At 35.2% G+C, this 19,954-nt stretch overlaps 5 protein-coding genes across 8 annotated transcripts; 2 read left to right on the top strand and 3 right to left on the bottom strand.

Moving 5' to 3' along the window:
* Positions 1 to 193: 193 nt before the first annotated feature.
* On the top strand, positions 194 to 2,441 carry LOC105266437 (transmembrane protein 39A). Its single transcript, XM_011304595.1, has 2 exons — positions 194 to 605; positions 961 to 2,441. The coding sequence occupies exon 2, from the start codon at positions 1,009 to 1,011 to the stop codon at positions 2,362 to 2,364; it is 1,356 nt and encodes a 451-aa protein (XP_011302897.1). The 5' UTR covers positions 194 to 605; positions 961 to 1,008; the 3' UTR covers positions 2,365 to 2,441.
* Positions 2,442 to 2,780: 339 nt separating this feature from the next.
* LOC105266436 (8-oxo-dGDP phosphatase NUDT18) lies at positions 2,781 to 4,923 on the bottom strand. 2 transcript variants are annotated; one of them, XM_011304593.1, is made up of 3 exons: positions 4,833 to 4,923; positions 4,591 to 4,772; positions 2,781 to 4,167 (listed from the first exon to the last, which is right to left on the bottom strand). In XM_011304593.1, the coding sequence occupies exons 2-3, from the start codon at positions 4,697 to 4,699 to the stop codon at positions 3,278 to 3,280; spliced, it is 999 nt and encodes a 332-aa protein (XP_011302895.1). In that variant the 5' UTR covers positions 4,700 to 4,772; positions 4,833 to 4,923; the 3' UTR covers positions 2,781 to 3,277. The 2 variants fall into 2 exon arrangements, with proteins under 2 accessions (XP_011302895.1, XP_011302896.1); XM_011304594.1 differs by having other exon boundaries at positions 4,591 to 4,768; positions 4,833 to 4,919.
* A 673-nt stretch (positions 4,924 to 5,596) lies between these two features.
* On the top strand, positions 5,597 to 8,773 carry LOC105266435 (cytochrome c oxidase assembly protein COX15 homolog). 2 transcript variants are annotated; one of them, XM_011304591.1, is made up of 6 exons: positions 5,597 to 5,909; positions 5,995 to 6,089; positions 6,544 to 6,833; positions 7,252 to 7,384; positions 7,714 to 8,344; positions 8,452 to 8,773. In XM_011304591.1, exons 3-6 carry the CDS (start codon positions 6,545 to 6,547, stop codon positions 8,704 to 8,706), a joined length of 1,308 nt encoding a protein of 435 aa, XP_011302893.1. In that variant the 5' UTR covers positions 5,597 to 5,909; positions 5,995 to 6,089; position 6,544; the 3' UTR covers positions 8,707 to 8,773. The 2 variants fall into 2 exon arrangements, with proteins under 2 accessions (XP_011302893.1, XP_011302894.1); XM_011304592.1 differs by lacking the exons at positions 5,597 to 5,909; positions 5,995 to 6,089 and having other exon boundaries at positions 6,690 to 6,833; positions 7,252 to 7,308.
* A 2,486-nt stretch (positions 8,774 to 11,259) lies between these two features.
* On the bottom strand, positions 11,260 to 16,628 carry LOC105266434 (ubiquitin domain-containing protein 1). 2 transcript variants are annotated; one of them, XM_011304590.1, is made up of 4 exons: positions 16,357 to 16,628; positions 14,688 to 14,936; positions 14,500 to 14,618; positions 11,260 to 12,708 (listed from the first exon to the last, which is right to left on the bottom strand). In XM_011304590.1, exons 1-4 carry the CDS (start codon positions 16,436 to 16,438, stop codon positions 12,547 to 12,549), a joined length of 612 nt encoding a protein of 203 aa, XP_011302892.1. In that variant the 5' UTR covers positions 16,439 to 16,628; the 3' UTR covers positions 11,260 to 12,546. The 2 variants fall into 2 exon arrangements, with proteins under 2 accessions (XP_011302892.1, XP_011302890.1); XM_011304588.1 differs by having other exon boundaries at positions 14,688 to 15,047; positions 16,357 to 16,624.
* Positions 16,629 to 16,981: 353 nt separating this feature from the next.
* On the bottom strand, positions 16,982 to 18,813 carry LOC105266433 (lipopolysaccharide-induced tumor necrosis factor-alpha factor homolog). The gene is made up of 2 exons (XM_011304587.1): positions 18,665 to 18,813; positions 16,982 to 17,306 (listed from the first exon to the last, which is right to left on the bottom strand). Exons 1-2 carry the CDS (start codon positions 18,802 to 18,804, stop codon positions 17,204 to 17,206), a joined length of 243 nt encoding a protein of 80 aa, XP_011302889.1. The 5' UTR covers positions 18,805 to 18,813; the 3' UTR covers positions 16,982 to 17,203.
* Positions 18,814 to 19,954: the final 1,141 nt, after the last annotated feature.

Genomic DNA, 19,954 nt, shown 5'->3' with positions numbered 1-19,954 from the left:
GGATGAGCATTAACCCTCTATTTTTTATCATTTTTAGTCATTCATCAAATATATATGTTGTATTACAGATTGATTTTGTACTCTTGTCTGTTTTTCATTCAATTTTGATACACGATCAATTTATTGAAAACTCTGATCCATGTGTGTGTTACATTTGTCTGTATTAAATTTGTTTATGTTGATATTAACGTGTGTTAATTAGAGATGTAATCGGGGAAATTATACCACGGTTTTATTTGGAAATTTTTCTTGACAGGAATTAGAAAAAGCATTAATTTTATCAATTAAAATATCGAATATAAATATAATCGCAATAAACAGTTAACATCTGAATTTCGAAAAATCTCTTGGCCTCAAGTCGTCCAATAGGACTTGAATATAACTCTCAAGGGCAAATTGCTGCTGCCACCTGCCCATTTGTTATCAATTGTTGTTTTTTGGGTTTCTAGGAATAAGGGACAAGGTTCAGGCCTATTTGTCAACATGTCCAGGTGCTAACGCAAGGATAACTTTTGTGAGATGAATGAAGTCGCTTAGAATTTCCAATGACAAGTTTAGCGAAGAAAGGGTTCTAAGGAAAAATGTCAAGAAATTATTCACCAGTGGTGAGTTGACATTCTAACCTTAACGCTTTTACTAAACACATTTAGTAAAAAATTAAGGATAGACTTCGCCTAGAGATTTGATTATAAATAGTATATAAATTAATTTCAAATGGAAGAGTAACTAACACGTAAAAAATGATCTTTAGTCTTTTCAATATCATTAATTTTCTGACCAAATCTTTTGAAAGGTCAACAAATTTCCCTCCAATCTGTAACAATACAATCTTTATTGCGGGTATTTGAACTTAAGGTTCTATAATTAACCTTGAAAGACAAACCAATCAATTATTAATTTTGTAAATTTTATAGAAAATTCTATAATTTCCATTAAAAATCATAAAAATTCGATTTTCAGCTGAAACAGTAGTCCACATTAGTCGCTAAAACCCCTAAATGACTGATTATGCCAGGAGCAAGACGGAACCCCTCACGAAATGGTCCAGGACGGCCTTTGAACGTGTCCTCGAGCACTCCGTCATGCCCACCATGTCCCCAAACCGAGGACAAAAAGCTTGATTCCCCTAATGGCAGACTGCTAGCCCCAAAGCACGTTCCCATTCCAGCAGTTCCAGTGGATGATCAGCTGATGTTCGAGGCCCTCTCCCTGGGCATTTCAATTCTGGCAGCCTGTCTCCAACTCCTGAACCTGTACAGAGCAGTCTGGTGGTTGCCCCAATCGTACAACGAGTACAGCATGAATTTCTACCTCATTGACCCCTACCTCCTCGTCTTCATCCTGACGATGGTAGCCAGAAGATTCGTCTACGCGTTACTGCGGAGATTTGTCGATGCTGTGAGCCCAGCGAGATGGCTGCCCACCACCCAGAGAACCATGAGAATAATTCTTCTTATTTTCGTCGTGATAATTCTGCTGTGGTGCCTCTACTACATGAGCGAGAGACACAACTCCATGAAAGTTTTTTATCTCTGTTACCCCAGCATCTCTGTTTACTTTCTTATGTTTGGAGTGAGCATTGGACCCTTCTTCGATATCTCCACTGCTCCACTCTACGTCAAGGAGGACAGGAAGACGAAATTCCTCCTCGACAAACCACTGCACAATTGCTCTCTCAATGCTCCAGCCATCAGGGCTGAGGTCTCCAGTTTGAGATCTGATTTTAATAGGAGACTGAAGAGAGCACTCTTCGCATCTTCTGGGAGTGCTTACGTCTGCGGAATCGCTCCCGTTATTTTCGTTCCTCAGCATCTGCATTTCAATTTCACGTGGGTTGTACAGCATATTGTGCTGTTCTGGCTGGGAAGGGTGAGCGCTCATTTCGCACAGGCGTATCCTGTGAGATACTGCGATGTTCTGCATCGAGCAGCACTACATCTAGGAAAATGGTCGAAAGTCGAGGGGAAAAATGTTCACATACCGTCGCAGCTGTGGAGTGACTCTGTGCTGTGGCCTCATGGATCCCTTGTCAAGTACAATAAAGAGTTGTACAGGTCTGAGGGACTTTGTACTGCGGCAGAACCAGGGAACTCCAGCCATTACAGGTTTTATGCACTATTCAATAATCCTACAATGCTGATATGTTCCTTACTGAGTCTCCAATTAGTTCTCGTCGCAGTACAATTACTCATACTGTTGAGAACCGTCGAGTGGTACCAGGTACTTTCGATGACACTGCTGCTCGTTACCAATTACTACACTCTCTTCAAACTCGCGAGGGATTACCTGATATGCTGGAAAGTTTACCGAGCTGAACGAATTGTACAGGAGAGAGCACAGGCTGCCATAAATCTAACTCAATAGTCATACCTTGTCACTTAAATAATTGATACGTAAGAAGAACTGTTTTTTGTGATAAATTATGATGAGTAAATGTATTATTTACGTCTTCTCATTAATTACTCACAACCAAAAACAACTGTAATTAAAAATCAACTCCACTGGTTAGAATTAATGATATTATTTGGAATAAATTCAACTTACAATGAAATGTATAAAAAGTCATCGTGATGCGTTTCTTGGTCAGGTGAAAAATACATTTCTTGATTAATAACGAGATTTTCTCTTGTCTAAATATGGATGAACACCAATTGTTCTACATTTAATTTATCATTTCTATCAATTTTCTAATTGATTTCTCTTTTTCTCTTCATGTAGAAAAGTATCAGTTGATTTACAATGAGATTTCTTATTTACAATCGATTGTTTGTATGAAAAAATTCAATAGAAGTTTTTTTATTCCTTCCAAAACAATGGATAAAATTTGCAATACATCCGCATCGGAAATATCTCTCAATTAATTTTTTAGGCAACCTTTCTACCTGATGAAAATAGAATTGTTGAATAAACTTTCTTAATAAAAAACACGGCTTTCTATTGATCTTTTCCGTACATGTTAGAATATATAAATAGATTCTGTCATCAATATGAAACATTTATATACAATTTGGACAGGAGATTGGATGGTGAGAGGTCATTTAATACTATAGAAAAAAATCCTGACAAAATGATTTTGCAGTCCTTGAAAAATGAATTTAATGGGAATCGTTTTTGGTTTTCAAAGTTGATAAGACGCAATTCCCACGGTTTTTTAATCGACATTTTTTTGTTATTAGAATGAAATATTTTCAGGATTTTTTTTACTAGGAATCGGGGATCTCTAGGATTTATTCAAGATCAATCTTGCAGGATTAAATGACGAGTAACTCGACTGAATTCAACGAACTACATTCAAAGAAACAGTCATGTTCTTCGGGAGACGTTGGGCGAGACCATCGGCAACATTCTGGGCTAGTTCGTGCCACACATATTTTCCCTTTATGGGGACTTCTTCGAGGGGAGGGCGAAAAGATATGAGAAGAGTGAAGCACAGACCATCACCACCACTTCCACCACTGAATTCCACGGAGAGGAGGCCATGGGGTCGATGCTGGGCCACTCCGTCACCAAACACTTCGACCATGAATTTATGCAACGTCGAGTGCAAGTTCCTGTTGGGGTTTATCTCGCAGACTGGAAGGTGGAGGGATGTTTTTTCTGACAACAATACGTGCATTCGATTAGTAGCTTTCCTCTTGATGCAGACAATGAGCCTGAGAAAGAGTTTCTCCCTGGATTTGTCAGCTGGTAAAATGGGACTGTGCCAAGGTGGATTGACGCCCTTTCGATAATCCCGTCCCCTCTGGATCAGTGGAAGGATGTCAGCTGATCTCAGTGACAGATCCTCTACGTTCTTCACCCAACTCGCCTGGAGAGACTCAGCATTTGCCTGATCAGGCGTCTTAAGTGTTCCCCCAGTGACTTCTCCAGTCATGACGAATCTGAACCACGATCCACTGGCGCACTCCACCATTATCAAGGACTTAGGATCCATCGAGAGACCAGTCTCTTCCAGGACTTCGCGTTTCACTGCGTCATAGAGATTCTCGTTTGGCTCTACTCTTCCAGCTGGGAGGTACCACTTGCCAGCGCAGGATGCTTTTGCTTCTTGAATCATGAGGACTTCTTCGTGTTCATTTATGAGAACTGCTGCCACGATGTAGGTGACCGTCTTCTGACAGATGGGGACATAGTTCGAGCTCGCTGTCGGTTGAATACCTCGAGCCTCTGCATTAAAAATGATAGTCAAAAATCACACGTAGCCACGACAAGTGGAATATCGCTTCCATTTTTTTTATTCTCTAGCTTCTTTCATAATAAATCAGTAATATGATTCTAAACAAATAAAATTTCCCATAAAACTCCAATCTAACTTCACTTCAATCTCTTCCATAAATCGAATTAAAATAAACTAATCCATTATATTTCGCAACACTGAGAAAATAAGAAAGAATTCCACCAACAGCAAATAACATTCCCATCAAACTAGTCTCAAATGAAACTGTTTGCCGCCAATTAATGTAATTATCATACTAGTTTATTTTCTCAAATTTCCACATGGACAACTCAAAGAGTCTCCGAGAAACTTCAAGAAAAAAACTTCACTAATTTGTTGACATGTGAAGAAATAACCAAAAAGAAAGGACATACCAATCGCCTCGTTCTGCTCAACCAGAGTGAAATCACAGAGTTGATCACTGTCAGCTAGACTCAATCCCCCCAAAACTTGTTTAATCTTCTGCTCAATAACGTCAGGCATTTTTCACCAGTGGAATAATCCTATTTTCACGCCGATATAAAATAATGCAATGGAGCGAGATTCAGTGACCTTCCTGGAGAAATACCAATAGCAAGTTAATTACACGTATCATAACTGTTTCACCGGTGAATACCTGACTCGTAACGTCATGGAGTGAACACGTTGCCTCGCCTCTGCATTGCACCTAAACCCACGTACAACACCCAACGGTACAAATAATACTCACTGCCCCTTCCTCCTAACTCTGCCCAACAACAACTACAACAACCACAACAACCCAGACAACTCCACCTGCATTCTGGGTCATCGACGTCATCGATGTTCAGGCTCTCCATCTGGGTGGCTCATGTTGTGCTTTCGTGATCTTCAGTGTGGATTTTCACACTGAGTGCATGCTGTTGCGTAATACTAAATCAAAGATTGAGTGTGTGCATATACTCTTACTGGAGATATTTTCGTCTTGGTTGTGAGAGGTAGCAGCCAATGATATGAATGATTTCTCGTCAGTACTACTGTATTCTCGAGGTTTTCAGCGACAATCACGCTAGGCCTTGGTACTCCAATTTTCTTACGACTCTATCCTGAAACTTTTACTCCGATCGATTTTTCATTTTGGGATAATATTGTAGACATTGTGGAAATTCATAAGCCGAAGAAAAAATCGGGTTTTTAACCTGCGATACTCATGTAACACCTTAAAGGATTGATCAAAAAATATTTTGAATAACAAATTGATAAATCATTTTGAAAAGAGAAAAATGTCAAAGGAATACAAATTCTGACACTTAGACAATTTTTAAACTAACAACCAAAAAAGGAGTTATGTATAGTCGTATTCATTTTAGTCATGATTTAACCACTTTTTAATTTACCATTGCCCATTAAATCTACATTATAAGTTGCCCGAGGTTTCCAACTCTCGTAAAGATTTTAATTTTCACCGCGTTTTCTCCTTTTCAATTTTTTCAAGTGCTCCATAATATTTGAGTTTTACTTCTCGTCGTTAGACATGAAACAATTCACACCGCATTGATTCTCCGTGATTTTACATCAATTATCACCGGTTTCACATGCGAATTGTTACTGATTCTTACGGAGGGAGTAATCAGTAATTTTGAATGTGGACAACCTCTATTACTTATCAAGCCGGGGATTCTTCGATCATATTATTTCTTTTTGTCGGTGTGTCGTCATATGATGTAATTAATTGGTGAGCACCTGTAATCCATAATAAATCAATGCAATGAATGATAAACGTTAGAAAATTATTTATCACTGTTAATGATCACTCACAGGTGGATTGATCACTCTGGAACCTTTGGAGTGGATTTCCGTAAACAAAAATTGAGGTTAAGTCTTCAGAAATTATTCGAATCAAAACATCTACAAGGTAAATACCTAAAAGAACATCTGATTCGTTACCCAATATAATTTTTTATTAATCTAAATGTCTAATTACTTGGGAAATTACATTGCATCCGCTGAAATTCAATAATTTTTTTGTTTTCTTTTAAGTAAAGAAATTGATTGTCGAAAGTCATACTTTTATGTTTTAGGGGATTATTTCAGAGAGACGTTTATTATATTCATTTATATTTGTTTTCTTTTAAGTTCCAACTTTCAGACATCAATAGATCAGTCTATAATTAATGAAATGGATTGATCAATTGAATTTTCATGAGATTCATTAAATATGCGTAGATCGAATAAAATATTGAAAAGGAATTAAAAGATTCGATATAAGAAAATTTGCCTTTCGTAACTGATTTTACATTCAATAAATAGTTGCACACATTAAATTAAAATCCCGTCGATCAATGACTACACCCATGAATGCTTTTCAGAATGTTGAGTGTCTCGAGATTAAGCAGCAGGGGAATTCCAAGGGTTCCACTGACAAATCTATCTCTCTTGCCTCAAAGAACATTTTACGGTCCACTTAAAAAAAGGCCGAATGACTTTCTCAGGATTTTACGTGAGACTACAGAAAAATGGAGATCCCCTTCGGGTCTGACGACCCAGTCTGGGGCGATAACTTTCAGATTTGCATCGGCTGTCAACAAAAAAACTAACAGGCGCGTCGGCACATGGCTTTTTACGTGCAGTGGAATGGTCTTTGTTGCTGTAGCACTAGGTATTGCTATTTACTCATGTATTTATGAATTTGTGAAAACTGTTATGAGGGAAATTGTCGACAAGACGTGGGGAAAATAATACCTTTTTGTTCCTACGATCATTTTTATTTTCGCTGAAAGGACAATAAATTCATAAATAAATTGATATGTATATGATGATGTTCTGAAGTCTATTTAAATATCAATATAATATTTATTGAGAACAGTAATCGTTGAAGATTATCAATATTTGATAATTATTTATTGGTTTATTATCGAATTCTTGGAGATTTTCAATCGAAATTAGAATTTAAGTGATGATGAGTTTAAAATATTAACAATAAATCGACAATTATTGTACACAGTTTCCATATTAAATGCCTTTAACCAATGAACTGTGGATTGTATTAATTCCGGAAAATCCTTGCAATGATTCAGGTGGAATAACGAGGCTGACAGAGTCTGGGTTGTCCATGGTAACGTGGAAATTATTGGGTGAGAAAATGCCAGTGTCCGAGGGTCAATGGGTCGAGGAATTTGAGAGATATAAACAATATCCAGAATATAAATTGCAAGTGATTGTTTATTGTAGGAGATTTTTACAACTCTGATCTTTTTTATTACTCGATCCCTCGAGTCAATGAATTTTCAGAGAAATTATTGTTTTATTATGAGAGATATTTTTAATTTCAATTGCTTCTGCCATTGTTATTTGAAATCATTGAAATTTCTAGAGAAAATTTATTGTTTATAGAATCCCGAAGAAACTCCGATTCTCTATCAAATTAAATTTTTCCTAGCTTTTGGTCTTTCTCATGTGGCTAAAATAACAAATGAAAGTATCTTTTATTCCATTCATTTTTAAAAATCAATATTTCTTTTCTATCCATTCAATCTCAGAATGAACCACACCATGACCCTAGAAGAGTTCAAAAAAATCTGGTGGATGGAATACGTTCACCGTATGTGGGGTAGACTGATAGGGGCAGCATTTGCACTTCCAGCTGCTTATTTCTGGTACAAAGGCTATCTAAAACCCGGAATGAAGAGCCGAGTTTTAGCCCTGGGATCATTGATTGGTGCCCAGGGTCTGATGGGCTGGTACATGGTGAAATCAGGACTGGAGGACAGGTTTGAGGGACCCTCAGACGTCCCCAGAGTCTCCCAGTATCGATTAGCAACTCATCTGGGTCTAGCTTTTCTGCTGTACGCTGGATTCTTGTACAATGCACTCGATCATCTGTTGCCTGCCAAACCAATGCCCCTTGATTGGTTCGGAAAGAAGATCTTGACTGATCATCACACCAAGGCACTAGTCAACTTCAAGAGAATGGCTAATTGGAGCAAAGCTTTTGTCTTTTTCACTGCTATTTCTGGAGCTTTTGTCGCTGGACTCGATGCTGGCCTGATTTATAACGAATTCCCTAGGATGGGCAAGAGATTCATTCCGAATGAACTGCTGGAGATGTCCCCTATTCTCAAGAACTTCACAGAGAATCCAACTACAGTTCAATTTGATCATAGAATACTCGTAAGTTCTTTATTATATGTGTACAAACAATTCCTATAAAACTGCAATATAAGCGATATGGAGGGTGAAATTGGAGCTGCAAAGAATTCTGGTTTTCTTCTGTGCAGGGTATAACAACATTGACATTGATCACCATAATGGCAGTTAAATCTCGAAAGGTAAAGCTCCCAGGTCGAGCATCGACAGCAGCTTTCGTAGTTCTGGGGGCTGGATATCTTCAAGTAATTCTAGGAATTTCAACTCTTCTTCATCACGTTCCTGTCATCTTGGCAGCATCACATCAATCGGGAAGCATGCTTCTCCTTAGCACAGCAATTTGGCTCTGTCATGAGCTCAAACACGTGCGGGCACTCCCCAAGTAAAACTCCATGTACATACTATGTAAAGACGTGTCACTCGAAGTTCATAATAAAAACGACGAATAAACCACTCGGAAGAATTATTTCACAACATTATGCTCGTTTATTTCGTCAACGTGTTTTCTGCCTTATAACAATGATTAATTGCTTACAAACGTTAAAATTACAGTCATTAAATTTGTTACATTAAAAGTTAATGGGAGGAAATGAAAATTGTTGGTCGAAATTTTCCATTTTTTTATTCTAAAGTTATTTATGCAAATATTGGTGGTTCATTGTTGGTAATAGAAAACTGAAATCCAGTGAAAAATTTGTGATTCAAAAATCTTGAAAAACGTTTGAAAATTGAGAGAGTTGATGATATCCAGGCATCACAGTCATTATATAAACTAATATTAATGAATTCTTCAATAAAGATTTAATTATTTACTTTAGTTCCGAAGATATATTTCCAAAAAACGCACGAAGTCTTGATTGAATTTATCACTTCACTAGGGAAATCAATTATTCCGCACCGAAAAAAATAAAATAATTGCGTGATTACGAGTGAATTTTATCGTAAAGACTGCTCTATTGGATATCCTCAACATCTCCCTCCCATTATATCTCCCTGGATCAGACTTGATTGGATTAGACCTCGTAAATATCCCCTAAAAATGTTATCAATCCTGAAATATTTGATTGGACATTTAGAAAATTATTAAACCCTGCACATCATTCATCAACTTCCCAGAAGAAAGTTGTATCATTAAATTTTCATGAATTACATTGTTAAGTAACGCATTATGTATTTTTAATTTCTCATTAGTCATTAATTTATCACGTTATTTTGATTTGAATGTATCGCACTGTTTAAAAATATGTGGCAGTCGTTTTCCAATCAGTCACCCATCGATTTATACAATTTTAATCATCTCAAAACGTGCAGCCTCATACACATTGGTCCGTGACTAATTATTAGTGTTGAATTATTCTTTTAAAGCAATTCACCTTCCATCGACTCTCACCCCCTTCTACACCTCAAATTGCACTTTTATTAATTGATTAATTAATTATTGTAGCCATTCTCTCCTCATATATACAGATGATACGGTTTATCGTATTCAACTTTTTCTTATTATTCACATGTATCGAATACATATACATATAGATATATATATATATATTTCAGTGTTCATATTTATATAATATAGATTTTTCGAGCCAGAGATCGCCCAAGGGTGCACGAGTATTTCACATTCTGAATAAAATAGTCTTACTATTTGCGCCAATTCTCGATAATTCATTCAAGAAAACCCACCGGGAGGATCAACTGGCACGATCAGTCTGATAGAAAAAAAAAATCCTCATTTGTCGCAAAATTAGGTTTCATTTAGATTATAAATAAATGCGTTATTCATTCGTATATCATCACTAATTTTTACAGTTTGTTCTCGCCTCTTCGGGTTTCTATCGTAATTTTTTAGTTGAAAGCATTGAATGGGATTCGAGGATGATTTTTTAAAAGAATATGACTTTGAGGAGAAATAGTGAAACTTCATTAAATTATTTTCCATTTGTAATCATTTACAAACATTGGGCATTGGTGAAATTACAAAATTTATGAATTAGAACAAGTGCATTGGCTTAGCCCCAATTATCCATTAATATCTTCTAAATGAAAGGAGGTGGCAAGATTTTTATATAGATATTTTTTTTTACTCCAGATTGCTTTACAAATAAGATAGTTATGAAAATTCCTCCATCTCTTTTCATTAACCAGATATTCATCGAAAATTGATCGAAGGTGAAATGCAATTATCCTGATTGATCTTTAGCACTTTGTCACACATTTTCTTCCTCAAAGCCACTCCATGACTCTCTTCTCCTATTTGAAAATATTTTATTGATGAAATTCATAATATATTCACACACGACACGAAAACAATAACGGATTATGCATGAAGCGCTAGGACCATAAAATTTAATTAATTCGCCAGATATACAAATGTGATGTCACAATCTCCATCGTATCCATATTTTTCATCCTCTCGACAGATAGTACCCTCAGGCACATCCACCATATGCGAATCTCGTAAATAATTCGCACCGCAAAAACAAAACGATTCACTAACGATAACGGTTTGTTCACCTCGAGGACACCCGATAAAAAAACCAATACGAATTGATTTACGTGTGCGCAGAATGTGTGTAAATAATTTTTTATGTCATGTACAGTGAGAGAAAAATCGAGTTTTTTAAATAATTTTCACTTGTGTCAAGTGAATCGTTCGTTGAAAATTATCAAAATGAATTTTTATTTATGCAAAGTAAGCGCTAACATTGAAAATTATTAGAAAAATTATGAACCTTTTCAAAACATGTACAATTTCTTCGTTAATACAAACGAGGGATGGTACTTTGTCTAAATAATTATAGCAATAATGATATGACAGCAATATTATTTAGGGACAACATTTTTATTGATAAATTTACCTGGATAAAAGATATTTTCAGCCTGAAAATCAACCGTCTTGACTGATTCACTTCTGGAGTCACATATTTCGTCTTTAAGACTTTGAAATTCGAACAAAACAATTCCTTGTTTAGTAATTTCCAACGAACATTATTAATTAATTTATTAATTCCATTAATTACGGAATTATAAATTTTTTTTCAGTATCGTTTGGAATAATTATGAACTGAATGAAATGATGGAGAGGAGAAGAGTTTAGATAGTTCAGTTTTGTATTTTTACTTCTGGTTTTGCGGATTAAATAATTTTATAGAAAATTTTAGAGCTTGTATGGAATAAAACTTAATATATTTGCTAGGATATTGTATAGAATTTTTAGAATTCTTTGGATAATTCAATAGGAAAATAATAAAATGGACTAAGTCAAATTTAACAGTCTTCTTAATTATCGATTTACGGTACAAATTTGAAAAAAACTTTATTTCGACTGATTAAATTTTCGATAGAAGAGGTATTAAGTTCTTTCCTCCTAAAATTAATAGTATCTTAGATAAATCAATATTTAACTGAAAAATTCGACTTGTCTCAATTTAAATTAACAAACTTTTCTTGGCTTTTAGCCGATATTTCGATTTGTTTATTCACATATTTCTTATAGAAATTTTTGCTTCAAATATTGTATTTTATTCACTCAAGATTAAAACCGAACAAAAAAAAAACGGTGAGAAGAAAGATTCCAATAGAAACAATTATAGAAAAACATGAAAGTATTTTGACTTTGAGACATTCTTATAAAAAAAATTTTAATTCCCGATAAGATGGTATAACAGAAGCTCCAGAATTTTCCATCAATTTATTCATGCGCGGTACGAGATTAATGAATATGAATTCATTAATCATTGAGTCGTTAATGAGAGCTGTTGATTTCAGCTATCGGCGCCGAATCTGCAGCTCCCAAACGAGTTATTTGTCGGCGAAGATGTTCTTCAAAATTAGCCCCATTTCAAGCAGTTAAAAATATTTATGTATACATATACGATTTCTATGTATCCACTTGCATTAGGCATCACTTCTCACCGATAGTGACCGACTTCTAGGCATTTTCTGCTTAAAAATCATCTAATTATTTTTTCACAGTACAAAAGCTTCAATAATTTTATTAACCTTTAGTGTTTAGAGAATAAGCTTAAACCGTCAGTCAAGTCTTACTGTACAATTCTAGTGCATTGTGAAATATCCACGCACGTCCGTCAGCTTCACACCTCAGTGAAAAGAAACTCGTGTGAAGGTATGAAAAAACGTCAAAGTGCGAACTTTCGACTGTCGTTGATTATTCAGAGGATATGAAAGGTGTTTTTGTTTTTCTTTTGAAATCCGTGTGGATCTATTCAGCTGGTCTTCGAAGGACTTTCATCGGTTTTTTCCGAGTTTACGATTACCTGGACGACGTAACCTGGCTGGACTTTGGCTTCTTCGATGTGCATTTTATCACCGAGGAGCTTTCCACCGAAGAACCATCTCTGTCGGGATGGCTCCAGTCCTTCTTGACTCTGAAAGAATTAATCACAAGAATTCAATTATATGAAAGGAGAAATTTATAAAACTCTTCGTCATTGAATTCAAATTCGATTTTAACATTTCCATTAATTAATAAATAAGAAGCGATGAGTCGAACCAAACATTTTGATTAATTATCTATTCATCAATTAAACAGTGATGAAGGTGTTTGTGATTAATTAAAAGTCCAATAAAAAATTCTCTTCACATTTTTTTCTAATATGAAATAGTTTTTTAGATCAATTGGTGGTGTGCAAAATTAGCAATCGATTTTTAAAGCTTTATCACGTCAGTAGTATAATCATTTGATAGATTGAAATGAAAGAGAGCTATCAGATTATAGGAAAAACATTGTGCGAAGAAAAATTGGGGTGGAATGAGATAATTTTTTGATAAAAATCTTGGAATTCTAAGACAAAGGGAATATTCATGAACATTTCTTTACGTATGACACAGGAATTATAAAAAGACCTTCACAACCCCCTCCCCCTGTGGTTATCTGTAGTTTGTACATATTTTTCCACAGCTTTGCTACTGGATAGATCTGGAGATAACTTCCTCGATCAAATCAGTAATTCAACACGCATCTGTATGATAACTAGTTGCACGTGACCACCGAGAGGAATAACAAAATAGAATGGATAATATTCAAGCAGTATATCAGTTGCATTACACTCAAATGACATTTTTTCTCTTTCCAATCGCTTCAGCAATCGAAAAATGGAATATCACAGAAAAGAATGAAGGCGACGATAAAATGAGGGATAGTAATCCATGACTACTTTCGTAATAAATTGACAAATTCCCAAGCTAAATATTTATAGTCTATTAATCTTCATTGAGAGACGATTGATTGATCGATTTTTTCCTGTTTTGATTACTACTGAGAACTTTTTTGTTCATTTCTTTCAATAGTTATTTATTTTTTCCTCATTTAATTGCATGATAGGTTACTGATTGAGAATATAATATTTCTTTTATCGGAGATATTAGCAATTATGGGAGTAATTATAACAATCGATATTATTATAATTTTGTTACTTTACCTTCAAATATAGACGCAGTTTTCTTGATATTTTCTTTTTGACATAAAAATTTCAATAAGTAATGATACCATCATCCCCGAGTTCAAACTCAGTCGAGATAACAACGAAACGAATATTTCAACTCACAATTGGATTGATCTGAATAATTCAGCAGCGAAGAAGTAAAGGGTAACAAGACGACTTCTTTCTCATTCAAGTTTTCGAGGAATATCTCTTAACCTAAGAGAGATAACGAAATTTTTCTTAAGACCTGTTTTGTGGAGCAGTATCGAAGCTACAAATAATATTCGCCAAAAATTCTGCTATCTCTCTTACATTGGGAGGAAAAGAACAAATTCATTCTAAAAAAATTTACCGGTCCGCTAAATCAACGTGTTACACTTAACTTTAAAACTGGATTAGTAAAAAAATGAAAATTACTACGAACTTGACGAATGCAAGATATTCGTTCAATGGAGAAGCGGTAAAGTAGGAGAAGGATATTTTTTTCGAGACCAGTTAATAGTTAATATCTCGCCATTGAAGAAAGATAGTGATATATTTGCGTATACATGTTTTTAGAGAAATAGAAGAGCTATAAAAAAAGGTATCTATGAAAAATATCACTATCTTCATTGAGTGTCAAGTTATTCGTTGAAAACAGGTATCGAAAAAATATACAGCTTGTAGTTACAGTTGTTAGTTCACTAACAACATGCATAAACACTAAATTATAGAGAAAAAATTTTTCTTCCTCACCTGTAGCTTCTTCTTCGCAATTCCAATAGTATCTTTACTGTACACAGGTAGTTTGACGTCCCCTAGGGTCGTCGACAGTCTCAATTTGAGCGTCAATTCAGTTCCACCATCAACAGGTTCTGCGTATACATAAACAATTCATAATTGCCAGGTTAAAAATAACGAATGAACCTTGAAATTGGACTTACCCGAGCAGTCAGCAGGTGAATCCCGTCCACTGTCTTCCTTAACAATATTAATTGGATATGAAAGACAGTAGATGGGAACCTGATACCTCGTCCCCAGCTCGTCATAGCACTCCGTTAAAAATCCATCAGGTACAGAAATATTAGCACCGTCTAGTATCGCCTGTGCCAACTGATAATCCTGCGCCTCGGCAGCAGTTGCTCCTGCCCTCAGGGCATCCCATATCTCTTTTCTTCCCTCGAAAGCAGGTGCTGTGTCCCAAAATTCGTCACGTTTACTTCGCAATTGACCCTCTGTCAGGGGCACGTCCGACTTCCATCTGATCACATCGTGACACAGTGGATGATTCTTCCGTGAATTTCCTAATCATCCCGACAACAAATTTTATGCGCAGTTCATTACAAATAACAAAATTAAAAAGCAGTTATCTCCGTAAAATATTTATTGGGATTCTTGACGAAATTGCAGCTGAAATGTTTCTTCCAGATAGATCATTCCGATTAAGTAGCTTGACTATATTTATTCGTCTTTCCTAAATTATTAAAACCAGAAACTCAATCGCACTTCCCGATTTATTCTTTCCGAAAAAGTCAAAATAGAAATATATTATTTTAGAATAGTTCAGGATATTCTATAGCAAATGTTCCAGATCTCACAAAACGAAACTCGATACATGTTTGACATTTTATCCTACCCAAACGAAAAAATATATGATATTTCGTATTCTAGTTTTGTATTGAACTTTCAATGTATATCAGGTGAAAAAATTCGTAGTTCACTCTAAAATTAGATCTCTACACAGTTATACATGATTTGATTTCATAGAATTTTATGCTTCATAATAAAATATCATAATTCTTTCTCAGTTTTCGCGAAAATGTTGATGGATATTTTCTTCTAAAATTCCAATTAAAATGTTCTGCCCAAATCGATTATTCTAAAAAATTCAAAATTTATGACAAAAATTAAAAAATCATTTGTATTCTCCATTTTTTTCAGAGAATGAAGTGTGCATGCAAGATAGAACATCAAATATTTCGACATCAGATCAATTTTTAAAAAATGTCTTGTTCACAAAAAAACTCGAAACATAAATAATGGGACAAAGTGTCATTTAAGATAAATAAGCCAGAATTATTTACACCAAGATATCTAATTAAGACGCTATAATGATTGATTGCTCCTTAATTTCCGATGACTGTTCCCTCGATTTTTTGCCTGTTAAAAAACCGAGCAATAATAATAAATAACCGATTAATAGCAAAAACGTGTGCAATGGAAAAGACAGTGCCCAGCCCAAGTAAGCGGTGGTCAATGGTGAGTTATCTAATCAAAAGGAAAGCACGTCGACTTTTTCCATCCAGAACAACCGCCCACAAGCAATAATCGACACGTATTTAACCGTCAATCAGGCACGTTAATGAGATATTATAAATAGATCGAGAACTGATATACTACTCATCCTTGACCTTTAACTGTTTCGGACAGTTTGAAGGGACAGGAGAGGATGGAGATGAAATGAATGGAGTGAAAAGGGTAAACACCATGTGAAGTACTTTGATATGACTTTTCAAGTGATAATACTTGACCCAAGGTTAGCAAGCTATCCTGTGGAGGTGTTTACGATGGGGTTGAATGGTAGATTGCAATGATTATTGTTTGGTTAATCACCTGAATGGGTTCTCGTTGAATTGGCTGATGTATCGTCTACAGAGGCTGTTCTTGCCCGGGTTATACCTATGCATCCTCCCATCCTAGGTCGCTGCGATAACCAAACATTTCACCGGAATTCAACAACACCTCACATGCCATTTTCGTCCATTTTTTATTTTGTCACCGATGGCTTTTCATCGCCATTCGGAGTGATTCGGCGAGGCGGAGTTCACTCCAGCGGGAGAGGGGATTCGGGGAAAAAATGGGGAGGGGAGTCCCCGGGTGGCATTCGCGGAAAAGAGATCGACGTTCTTGAAAGATTTTTCTCCTTGTCTACGTCCCCTACACCCGCCGTTCGTAATCGATATTTTATAGGATCGATATACGAATTTTCGATATGTTTTTCTTCGAGGTTTCGAACCGATCGACACAGGTGCGCGCGAAAATTTGAATTGTGTCTTTGAGAATTAGTTGAGGATGTTTTTTTTTCATCTTTTTGGTGAACTTGTGAGGGGTCGATATAAAATTAAAAAAAAAACAAAACTGAAGAAAGGTATGAAAATAATGACCAAATGAGAAAACGGATTTTAGTAAAAATATCTTGATAGATTTATTAATTGAGAGCTCTCAAATTAAACAATTGTACGAGTGGATTGCATATATTCTTAGAATACAAATTGATATATCTTTTAGTAAACAACGAGTCCAATATTTTATTTCTGCTGTAGGATTTTTGAACATTTGACACACAGCAAAATACCCAAAAGGACATGTAGAATCCAAATCGTTTCGTCAAATTTAATTATAAAAGCTATTAAATTGTCGCATTTATTTGTTGTGTGATTTTTCCTGTGGAGAGTAACGATTAATTTTCGTGTTGTCCGAGGTAATTATTGCAGGCTGGACAATAATGTTTCTTGACCAGACAGGAATCCATGCAATAAGGGCATGGAGCACAAGGCCAGCATCTGTGATTAAAAGAAAATAATCATTAATTAGGCGGTCATGAAATTTGAAATGAGTTTACTAGATCAGGTGTGCAGTCAGTCTTGCCGAGATTATTCCAATGAGAAATTGAGATTTGGAATATTAAAATAGAATCCTAGACATTTTTTTCTTTTTGATTCCGTTGAGAAATAGTAAACTAGGATAAATGTATTTTTTCGAGTCCAATTTTCACCCAATATCTTGAAATTGAAGAAGGGATAGCAGTACTTTCGGTCATACATTTTTGGTAGGGAAAAGTGAGCCCTACACTAATGGTAATTATAAAAATGTCAACATTTTCGTTCAGTCCTGAGATACTTGGGAAAAACTGATTCCAAGAAAATGAGTAGTTATCCTAGTTTACCACTTCGCTACTAAATTTATTCTCGAACACTGAGAAACGAAAATTTTCACTGTAAAAATCATTTTTCCTCGTTTTTATTATTGATTCGATCGCAAGAAAGATTAAACCTTTATCGTTGTTAATATAAAATGATTGAAATATTCCAGATAAAAATGAATATTCTGCTAAAGCATAAATTTGTTACAATTTCCTTCGATTGTTACAAAATGAAATGTCATATTGTAAAATCATCATTTATCGTCTCGAGAATTTTCCAACTTTTATCTGCGAGATGAACATTGTAGAGAAAATGATTTTAATCCCAGAACTTTGTTCATCCGCTCAATGCAGTCAAGTTACGTTATGTAATTCATTCCTATCATGAAATTGACGTCAATTGATTTTTCCTTCTAAAATCAACACAAATGATTATTATAATTACCATAATCTAACCACGGAGATAAATATTAATTAAATTGAAGAGAAATTTGAGTGGCGAAATCATAAATTTTCCCGGAAAAATCATTACAAAATGACAGAACAGTACGGAAAAATTCCATAACATTTTCCTCAACCACAACTCATTCTGGAATCACGGAAAAATACGCAATTTTAGTGAATATTTCTATCCTTGTATAAAAAAAATAATGATGATTCTAACGTGAAGAATCTCTCGCTGTAGTTTCCCTGAAGTAAAGAAATTACTTAACAAATCAAACAATTTGCGTTTAAACATTTACGTAATACATCCCGAACGGCTATAGATAATTGTTATTAAATAAATAATAAAAATTTGTCGACTGCTTAATGAATAAAATTAATCTAGCCGTTTGAGGGGAATTACCTACAAGCTCAGAAATGTTCTCTGAACGTAACAACACAACGCGATTACCAAGCGATTAAGTAATTTTTGCTGAATTTTTCTCTCTGTGTGGTATGGACATTTCAGCAAGTCATGTATATTCAAATACTTGTTGGCTAATTGATTGTACTTACCCAAGTAAACAGAGGAGAAGAGCAAAGAGATGAGTTTTGCTGTTGGACTCGCCTTCTACTCTTGTGGTAATTTCGGCGCGACAATGAGGACATGTCATCCTCTGAGCTACAGGTCCTACGGCAACAGGCTGAGACATCATACGCTAGCTCTGATAATTATAAACAATAAAGAAATTTCTTTTGAAAAATTGAAACATCATAGAAAAATCGTCTCGAGAAAGACAATTAAAAAAAATACTTGCGGGGGAGTAAAGGGATTTAATCAGTAATTTTTGATGCTAAATGGAAACTTTCCAATTGTTTCACTTTAAGTTTGCAATTTTTTATGTCTGAATAACTAACTTTGAACTTGAGTCTTCTTATAAGTCTTTAATTGGAGACTATAAGATAGACCTGGGCTAAATGGGACGCGGGAAAAATTGAAAAGATGACTGTAACAATCCATTATTGAAATTTTCAGTTTTTCCAGAATTTTATTACACTTAACTGATAAAAAAATGTTAAATCCTCATGAAATAAGGAATTTGTCGTATATAATTTCGATAAAACTCAACTGACAAGACTAATTAAAATGGTCTCTTTAAATCGATTAGACGTACTGTACGTAATTTTGAATTTTTAACCGCATTAATTCGAAGAAAAATCGAAAACATGGAATTCCTCGCAAGTTATGACCCGAGGGCTTCAGCAAAAACTATCAAAAAGGACCGACAATTCTCGATATTTCTTTAACAAAAATGAGTTTTTAGCGTGAATGAAGAACGAACAGTATTTTCCTTGTGGACTCGGTTTCAGACCTAATCGATAACCAGTAATAGATAAAGTATTTGATTAATGCCTTGACACTTCAAATGTCACTGAAGAACTCACAAAGCCACGTACTGTCAGTGAAGGATAAACTGAATTATGCGATGCGGTTGACAATTAATATGATGTACTATTGCATAAGAGCGTCGAAAAAATGAATATTGCAACACCAAAACATTGCAGCCCAGTATTTATATCTATAACAATTACACTGTAACAAAAACAAACTACGGGAAAATGGAAAAAGGCGCGCTCATCCCACCGTTAATTAATAGCAATTATAAACAATTACTTTATCACCGGTAATGAATTGTCGATTCTGAGGAGCTCTCGTTTTGTATCGCAGATGAGTTTATCCTCTCAACTTCGCAGTGGCAACTGCCAGTTCTGTTCTTTTACCTTCGATAGACAACTTCGATTGATAGTCTACTTATTGAGTCGAAGATAATCTTTGGGTTGGAAGGTGTGGGTGGGTGTGGAGTG

Source organism: Fopius arisanus, unplaced genomic scaffold (genome assembly GCF_000806365.1).
Source record: "Fopius arisanus strain USDA-PBARC FA_bdor unplaced genomic scaffold, ASM80636v1 scaffold00038, whole genome shotgun sequence".
Classification (NCBI taxonomy): domain Eukaryota; kingdom Metazoa; phylum Arthropoda; class Insecta; order Hymenoptera; family Braconidae; genus Fopius; species Fopius arisanus.
Note: the sequence above shows the minus strand (reverse complement) of the source record. Positions and strands in the feature narration are given on the sequence as shown.

What these genes read in the sequence shown, in the direction of transcription:
- LOC105266437 (XM_011304595.1), top strand. Translation starts at nt 1,009, where the DNA reads ATGCCAGGAGCAAGACGGAACCCCTCACGAAATGGTCCAGGACGGCCT.
- LOC105266436 (XM_011304593.1), bottom strand. Translation starts at nt 4,699, where the DNA reads ATGCCTGACGTTATTGAGCAGAAGATTAAACAAGTTTTGGGGGGATTG. An exon ending in TGAGCAGAACGAGGCGATTG is followed by an intron (nt 4,168 to 4,590) that starts GTATGTCCTTTC and finishes TTTTTAATGCAG; the next exon opens with AGGCTCGAGGTATTCAACCG.
- LOC105266435 (XM_011304591.1), top strand. Translation starts at nt 6,545, where the DNA reads ATGTTGAGTGTCTCGAGATTAAGCAGCAGGGGAATTCCAAGGGTTCCA. An exon ending in CAATATCCAGAATATAAATT is followed by an intron (nt 7,385 to 7,713) that starts GCAAGTGATTGT and finishes ATTCAATCTCAG; the next exon opens with AATGAACCACACCATGACCC. An exon ending in AATTTGATCATAGAATACTC is followed by an intron (nt 8,345 to 8,451) that starts GTAAGTTCTTTA and finishes TCTTCTGTGCAG; the next exon opens with GGTATAACAACATTGACATT.
- LOC105266434 (XM_011304588.1), bottom strand. Translation starts at nt 16,438, where the DNA reads ATGGGAGGATGCATAGGTATAACCCGGGCAAGAACAGCCTCTGTAGAC. An exon ending in TTCAACGAGAACCCATTCAG is followed by an intron (nt 15,048 to 16,356) that starts GTGATTAACCAA and finishes CGGGATGATTAG; the next exon opens with GAAATTCACGGAAGAATCAT. An exon ending in TTCACCTGCTGACTGCTCGG is followed by an intron (nt 14,619 to 14,687) that starts GTAAGTCCAATT and finishes ATGTATACGCAG; the next exon opens with AACCTGTTGATGGTGGAACT.
- LOC105266433 (XM_011304587.1), bottom strand. Translation starts at nt 18,804, where the DNA reads ATGATGTCTCAGCCTGTTGCCGTAGGACCTGTAGCTCAGAGGATGACA. An exon ending in CTTCTCCTCTGTTTACTTGG is followed by an intron (nt 17,307 to 18,664) that starts GTAAGTACAATC and finishes TTTTAATCACAG; the next exon opens with ATGCTGGCCTTGTGCTCCAT.